Source organism: Penaeus chinensis, chromosome 21 (assembly GCF_019202785.1).
Source record: "Penaeus chinensis breed Huanghai No. 1 chromosome 21, ASM1920278v2, whole genome shotgun sequence".
In the NCBI taxonomy this organism is placed as follows: Eukaryota; Metazoa; Arthropoda; class Malacostraca; order Decapoda; family Penaeidae; genus Penaeus; species Penaeus chinensis.
Genome location: NC_061839.1, coordinates 2,647,729 through 2,655,228, shown reverse-complemented (window position 1 = coordinate 2,655,228; position 7,500 = coordinate 2,647,729). Strand labels below are relative to the sequence as shown.

At 39.8% G+C, this 7,500-nt stretch overlaps 1 protein-coding gene across 2 annotated transcripts in view; it reads right to left on the bottom strand.

Annotated features, from left to right (window-relative positions):
• LOC125036586 overlaps positions 1–7,500 on the bottom strand; it is a 16,560-nt gene that overhangs the window by 1,586 nt on the left and 7,474 nt on the right. For both annotated transcript variants that reach the window (XM_047629305.1, XM_047629307.1), the window contains exons 6-14: positions 7,118–7,246; positions 6,694–6,846; positions 5,347–5,477; positions 4,834–4,939; positions 4,069–4,196; positions 3,547–3,739; positions 2,188–2,355; positions 1,154–1,295; positions 426–647 (exon numbers count right to left, since the gene is read on the bottom strand). In XM_047629305.1, the coding sequence (XP_047485261.1) occupies positions 426–647; positions 1,154–1,295; positions 2,188–2,355; positions 3,547–3,739; positions 4,069–4,196; positions 4,834–4,939; positions 5,347–5,477; positions 6,694–6,846; positions 7,118–7,246 (1,372 nt within the window). The remainder of the gene's footprint in view (positions 1–425; positions 648–1,153; positions 1,296–2,187; positions 2,356–3,546; positions 3,740–4,068; positions 4,197–4,833; positions 4,940–5,346; positions 5,478–6,693; positions 6,847–7,117; positions 7,247–7,500) is intronic.

The window sequence follows — 7,500 nt, the reverse complement described above, 5'->3', positions numbered from 1 at the left end:
GTTACAATCACGTACTGGAGAAGCAGCCATACAAAAGGTCATGAAATTACTACAACTGCAAATAGTAATGCTGTAATAGAAGGAGGAGGAGATGGAAATGGGGGAGGGGCGAGGTGATGAAAAGGGAAAAAAAGGAAGAATGAAAAATAAACAAAATGACAAAAGATGGAAAGGGGGAATACAAATAAGAATGAATAGAGAAGTCAACATCAAACCAACAAACAAAAAGATAAGAAAAACGAACAAAACGACAACTTAAGATAAGGAAGAAGATTTTTTTTTTTTTTTTTTTTTTTTACAAAATATCGACTTAAATTAAACAAAACAAAAAACAACAAAACCCTGAAAAAATATCCATAAAATAAAAACAAAAAATCAAATCACTAAAAAAAACAAATAAAACCTCCAACCACCAGCCAACCTACCACAGTAACGATCAAGCTCCTCTCTGCACAGGAAATCGTCAACCGTTTCAGCGAAATACAGGAGCGTGACTCTGGTCTCGTCCGCGGCCTGTTGGGCAACGCACCGCACCAGCTGCAGGCCCGGCGTGACACCAGCTCCTGACGCCAACACTGTCAACTCCGTCAGCTGGTTGACCTTGTACTCCAGCCCTCCGCAGGGGCCTTGGAAATCGATCTGGGTTCCTGTAGCGGGGAGGGAGATGGATGGAGAGTTAGATAGATAGATGGAGATAGATAGATTGATGGAGATAGATAGATAGATGGAGAGTTAGATAGATAGATGGATAGATAGACATATGGAGACTTAGATAGAGTGTTCGATAGATAAGTGGAGAGTTAGATAGAGAGTGAGCTAGATAGATGGAGAGGTAGATAGATGGTAAAATCATTACTTGGTTGAGTGTGTGGTATTTCATGTAGAATGAATGTGACACCAAAAAACTTTTTTTTATTAAATATTTTTCTTGAAAGCTAAATATTTGCACGAGTACGTATTCGACGAATTGAAAAAACGTAACACACGTAACAGATTAAAAAAAAAAAAAAAAAAAAAAGCAAAACATATTCAAAAAGGGTCCATAAAAATAAAAAAAAACATCGAAAAATAAAACATAAAACCAAACCAAACAAAAAAACGAAAACAAAACATAAAAGAAAAACAAAAACCCACAACCGACACCACACTCCACCTGGTTTCAAATCCTGGAAAAACTTGGACATGACGCCTTGGGTTTCATACTTCAAGACCAACTCGATGCGACCGAAGTCCTCGGGCCGAGAGACGGGGGAGAAGTACCTGCGGTGTTCCTTGTCTGCGATGACCACGCGGACCTGCCAGCACCAGTGTTGTCGTTATTGTTATTATTATTATTATTATTATCAGTAGTAGTAGTAGTAGTAGTAGTAGTAGTAGTAGTAGTACTAGTAGTAGTAGTAGTACTAGTAGTAGTACTAGTACTAGTAGTAGAAGTACTAGTAGTAGTAGTACTAGTAGTAGTAGTACTAGTAGTAGTACTACTAGTAGTAGTAGTAGTAGTACTAGTACTAGTAGTACTAGTACTAGTAGTACTAGTAGTAGTAGTAGTAGTAGTACTAGTAGTACTAGTAGTACTAGTAGTACTAGTAGTAGTAGTAGTAGTAGTAGCAGCAGCAGTAGTAGAAGTAGAAGTAGTAGTACTAGTAGTACTAGTAGTAGTAGTAGTAGTAGCAGCAGCAGCAGCAGTAGTAGAAGTAGAAGTAGAAGTAGAAGTAGAAGTAGAAGTAGAAGCAGTAGCAGTAGCAGAAGCAGTAGCACTAGAAGTAGTAGTAGTAATAATTATAGTAGTAGCAGCAGTAGTATTGTTATTCATAGCATTGTTGCTATTATTATTATTACTATTACTACAATCGTCGTTGCTGTTCATATTATTTCCATTAGCATTATTAATAATCTCGTCAACATCATCTACGATCATTATTAGCATCATTATCATTATCACCAATAGGCATATCGTTATTACCACTATCATCAATATCATTCTAACCACGAAGCCCCTTATCACCATCATCATTACATACCGAGAACACCATCACGTACAATCACTTTATTTTACTCTTGCTTTTAATAAACGAATTCCATGTACAACAAAAAAAAATAAAAAAAAATAAAAAATAAATAAAAAAATAACAACACACAACCTCCATCACGCGAGGCCAACACAAACCTAACCCACAGCCAACCTACCACAACATACTGTCCCGGCAGACAACCCGTATGGTCGGTACTCTTGGGTAAAGCGAAGGTAAAAACAGCCATGTTTCCCGTGAGTTCGGCGCGCGAAAGGAGCTTGAGGGCCGTCCACGTGTCGGGTCGAAGCGCCGGGTCGTGATGGACGCCGTCGGAGGTAGTCGTCTGGGGGAAAAAATAAAGATAAAGATAAAGATAAAGATAAAGATAAAGGTAAAGGTAAAGGTAAAGGTAAAGATATGGGTAAATGTAAATGTAAAGGTATAGGTATAAGTATGGGTATGGGTATGGGTATAGGTATGGGTATAGGTATGGGTATAGGTATGGGTGTAGGTATCGGTATAGGTATCGGTATGGGTATGGGTATGGGTATAGGTATCGGTATAGGTATGGGTATGGGTATAGGTATGGGTATAGGTATGGGTATAGGTATGGGTATAGGTATGGGTATAGGTATGGGTATAGGTATCGGTATGGGTATGGGTATGGGTATGGTATGGGTATGGGTATCGGTATAGGTATGGGTATGGGTATAGGTATGGGTATAGGTATGGGTATAGGTATGGGTATAGGTATGGGTATAGGTATGGGTATAGGTATCGGTATGGGTATGGGTATGGGTATAGGTATCGGTATGGGTATCGGTATAGGTATGGGTATGGGTATAGGTATGGGTATGGGTATAGGTATGGGTATGGGTATGGGTATAGGTATGGGTATAGGTATGGGTATGGGTATAGGTATGGGTATAGGTATGGGTATAGGTATGGGTATAGGTATGGGTATAGGTATCGGTATGGGTATGGGTATGGGTATAGGTATGGGTATAGGTATCGGTATGGGTATGGGTATGGGTATAGCTATGGGTATAGGTATGGGTATAGGTATGGGTATAAGTATGGGTATAGGTATGGGTATAGGTATAGGTATAGGTATGGGTACGGGTACGGGTACGGGTACGGGTACGGGTACGGGTACGGGTACAGGTACAGGTACAGGTACAGGTACAGGTACGGGTACGGGTACAGGTACGGGTACAGGTACAGGTTAAGGATAAGGGTACGTATAAGGATAAGGATAAGGATAAGGATAAGGATAAGGATAAGAATAATGATAAAGAAAAGGATAAAAAAACAAGAATAGACAGGAAGGACCGAAAAATGACCACAGATAAGGCCACATATACATTCTTTTAAAAAAATTAAGAAAAAGGGACAAGCAGAATAAAACAAAACAAAACAAAACAAATAATAAACACACGCACACAATACTATCCCTCGGCACCCTAACCCACCCTCTCTCTCTCTCTCTCTCTCTCTCTCCTCCCACCCACCCAACCCCCCTCAGTCCACCCACCTTCGCCACACAGGCAGGAGGACGCGTATGGAAAGGGTTATCGAAGTCGGTATCTTGGTAAGGGTGTCGCGAGGCAGCTCCCTCCTTCTGCGCCTCTACCTCCTGCAGGAGTTTTTGAGCAAGGGCACCTTTCTCCTCCAGGGTCAGCTTCTGCATCTCGTGTTGGAGGACTCGCTGATCTGCCCGCTCTTCCCTGAGGGCGAGGGAGAGATAGAATTCATTATTTATTCAGTGTTATCAAGTGAAAAACAAAAAGAATGAGAGATGGGGAGGGAGGGAGGGAGGGAGGGAGGGAGGGAGGGAGGGAGGGAGGGAGGGAGGGAGGGAGGGAGGGAGGGAGAAAGGGAGTGAGAGAAAGAGGAGAAAGAGAAAAAAGACAAAGAAAAAAAGAAAGAAAAGAAGAAAAGGAGAAAGAGAAAGAAAAAAGAAAAACAGACAAAGAAAGAAGCAGATATAAAGATAGATAGATAAATAGACAAAGACCGCTTTAACATCCCACCCAAACCATACAAACCGACTCACCAAGGGTCCAAAGAAGCGAATCCGTTAAGCGCCGACTTGCCGACTAGCTGCCGAATTACCTCGTTGGTCGGGCCCATCACCCACCCCGACTTTCCGTCCCGAAGTAGCCGCTCGAGTCCCAACTCCGTCTTGCAGAGGCGAAAACGGGAAGATTTGAGTGAGGTTGCCAAGATTAAGGGAAGTTACGATTAAAGTTATATGAAATTGAATTAATCAATAATTACTCATTATTATCGTTATCATTACTATTATTTTTTATTCTTATTTTTGTTATTTTAAAACTAAGGTTATCGATTAACTGAATTAAAACTAAGATTTCCGATAGATTACATTAAAAGTGAGATGACTGGAAGTTAGGATTAATTTAAAGCAAAAGAAATTAAAGTTTAAATGTATTTATTGCAAGTTTAAATGTCAAATTGAAACTAGGATTACCGAAAGTTTTGTGAGAAATAAATCAAATTGAAACTAAGATTTAGAAAAACGAGAGAGAGGGAGAGGGAGAGGGAGAGGGAGAGGGAGAGGGAGAGGGAGAGGGGGAGGGAAGGACAGACAGACAAACAGACAGAGAAAGTGATGGCAAGAAAGACAAAGAGAGAGACTGAAGAGAGAGAGAGAGAGAGAGAGAGAGAGAGAGAGAGAGAGAGAGAGAGAGAGAGAGAGAGAGAGAGAGAGAGAGAGAGAGAGAGAGAACAGAGAGAGAACAGAGACAGACACGGAGACAGACACGGAGACACACACACAGAACGACCCTCGAGGACTCACCCTGTACCCTGATCCACCACAAGCAAACAACATTTTGTCTGACACCTTCACGAGATTCTTGGCTGCGGTAAACTTACATTGCCAAAGCCAGTGTTGAAACTTCGTTCTGGCGAGAGAAAGGAACTTCTTAGAACGCTGTGATATTTTTGTGTATGTATGTGGTTTCTAACTCTATCTTTCTGTCTCAAAGCATCTTTCGTATCAAGTTAATGACAAAAAAAAGTTTGAACAGCAAATACAGAGGAAAACACAATAAAACTTACATTTTCATCCACAAAACAATATATATTAATAATAATAATAATAATGATAATAATAATAATAATAACAATAATAATGATAATAATAATAACAATACTACTACTACTACTAATAATAACAATAATGATAATACCAATTATAATAATAAGAACAAGAACCAGAACAACAGCAACAACAACAACACTAATAAAAACAACATTAACAACAACAATAATAAAACGAACAACATTAAAAAAACGCAACTCTACTCACCTGGGCAAAAACGAATGGTCCGAATGAAGTGCCCACTTGTTATTCTGGGTTGCAACATCCACCGCTTGCAACAGGAGCAGCAACAGGCCCCTCGATGCATTGGTGTTGATAATACACTCGCCGAAATAATCCTGTGGAAGTGAGAGAAAAAGAGAAAGGACGAGAGAGTGTGGTTGGTGGGGAGAGGAGGGAGGGAGGGAGGGGGGGGGGAGGGGGGGGAGGGGGGGGGAGGGGGGAGGGAGGGAGGGAGGGAGGGAGGAAGAAAGGGAGGAAGGGAGGGAGGGGAGTTAGAAGAAAGAGGAGAAGGGGGAAGAAATTGTTTGAGAGAAACAAGGAAGAGAAGGAAGAATGAAAGGGGAAGGGAAAGCAGGAAGAGGATGATGAAGAGAATGATAATGATGATGATGATGATGATGATGCTGATGATGATGAGGAGGAGGGGAAAAAAGAAATGAAAAAATAATAAGACGACGGCGATAACGAGGAGAGGAAAGGGGGAAGGACGTGAGAGGGCTGGAACACGAAAAAAATAGTGGAATCAAGAAAATAAAAAACTAAAGAAAGGAAAAGGAAAGTAAACGAGAGTAAAGTGATAGTCAAAGCTAACAATCCTGAGAGAGAGAGAGAAACCCAAGACCCGGCTTTCAAACATATGGAAAAGAAAACTTAACAGATAATGAAGCTTTTAATTGATCTAAAAAAATGAAACTGATGCTTTCAATTTATATTATCATTATCACTATTATTATTATTATTATTATTATTATTATTATTATTATTATTATTATTATGATTATATATTTTTCAACAAGAACAGTAATGTATGGACAAGAACTGAAAAACAGCTATGATAGATTTCTCCAATATTAATGTGTCTTTTACAAAAAGTCTGACTTATCTCTCAAGTTATCTATTTGCTGATTTGTTTGTCAACTTGTCAATTAATTCCACAAATATCGGAATAAAATGAGGTTGGTTCATCTACTTGTTTATTTGCTGAATTATTTGTCTACCTATCTATCTGTCGACTTATTTGTCTACTTATCCTTTTGCTGACTTATTAATCTACTTATCTGTTAATTCAGATTAAGTTTCGGAATAAAATGGAGTTGGTCTATCTACTTATCTATCTCCTTACTTGTACATCTACTTATCTATAAATTCCCTAAGTCTCGGAATAAAATGAGGTTAGGCCATCTACTTATCTATCTCCTTACTTATCTATCTCCTTACTTATCTATCTCCTTACTTATCTATCTCCTTACTTATCTATCTTCTTACTTATCTATCTTCTTACTTATCTATCTTCTTACTTATCTATTAATTCCCCCAAGTCTCGACTCCCACCTGCACAGTCGGGTAGTCGCACACGCGCATGCCCATGTCTGCGTGCGCTTTCCGAGTCACGTGTTTTTTGGCGACGTCGAGGCAAGCGAGGGCGATGCCGTTCCAAGCTGAGGCAAGGCTGGTGAAGTAAACGATGCCGCATTCGTCGTTGCTCTGAAGGGGATGTTTTTGTTTTTGGTTGATTGGTTAAGGTTGGTGGTTTGAAGTTTGGGATTAGTTTATTTGATTTGACTGGTCAGGATAAAATGAGGTTTATCTGAAGTTCGGGATTTTGTTATTTGGTTGGTGACGAGAAGACCAGAACGACCAGAATTTAGAGAGTTTGTTATATGATTTGATTGATGGAGACAGAACGAGAATGATCTGAAGTTAGGGCGTGATCTTTGTTTTATGCTGAGGATACGAGATTGAATTTGAGGCTCACCTTCCCTCCGTCACCTGCCGGGCCGACCATCCTGTCGAGGGGAAACTTCCCTTCGACGACCAAGGGCCCCGACTGGTTCCCGTGCATCCCCATGGCGCTCCAGTTGTCTGTCGAAGCTCGCACTTCATCCTGGGCGGTTGAGGTTCAGGTGTAAATAGGTAGTTTGGTTGTTTGTTAAATGTAGGCATTTATTAGTCTTTTTCATAGGTAAATGACACATTAATTGGTCGTTATTTTAATAAATAGATATGTGATTGTTTTTCTTCCTCGTTAATCTAACTTAAAAAAAAAAAAAAAAAAAGTTCTTCAAACGTGCTAAACAAATCAAATTATTCTCTCCCTTTTCTACACAAACCTAAATAAAAATATTTAAAAACACGAGG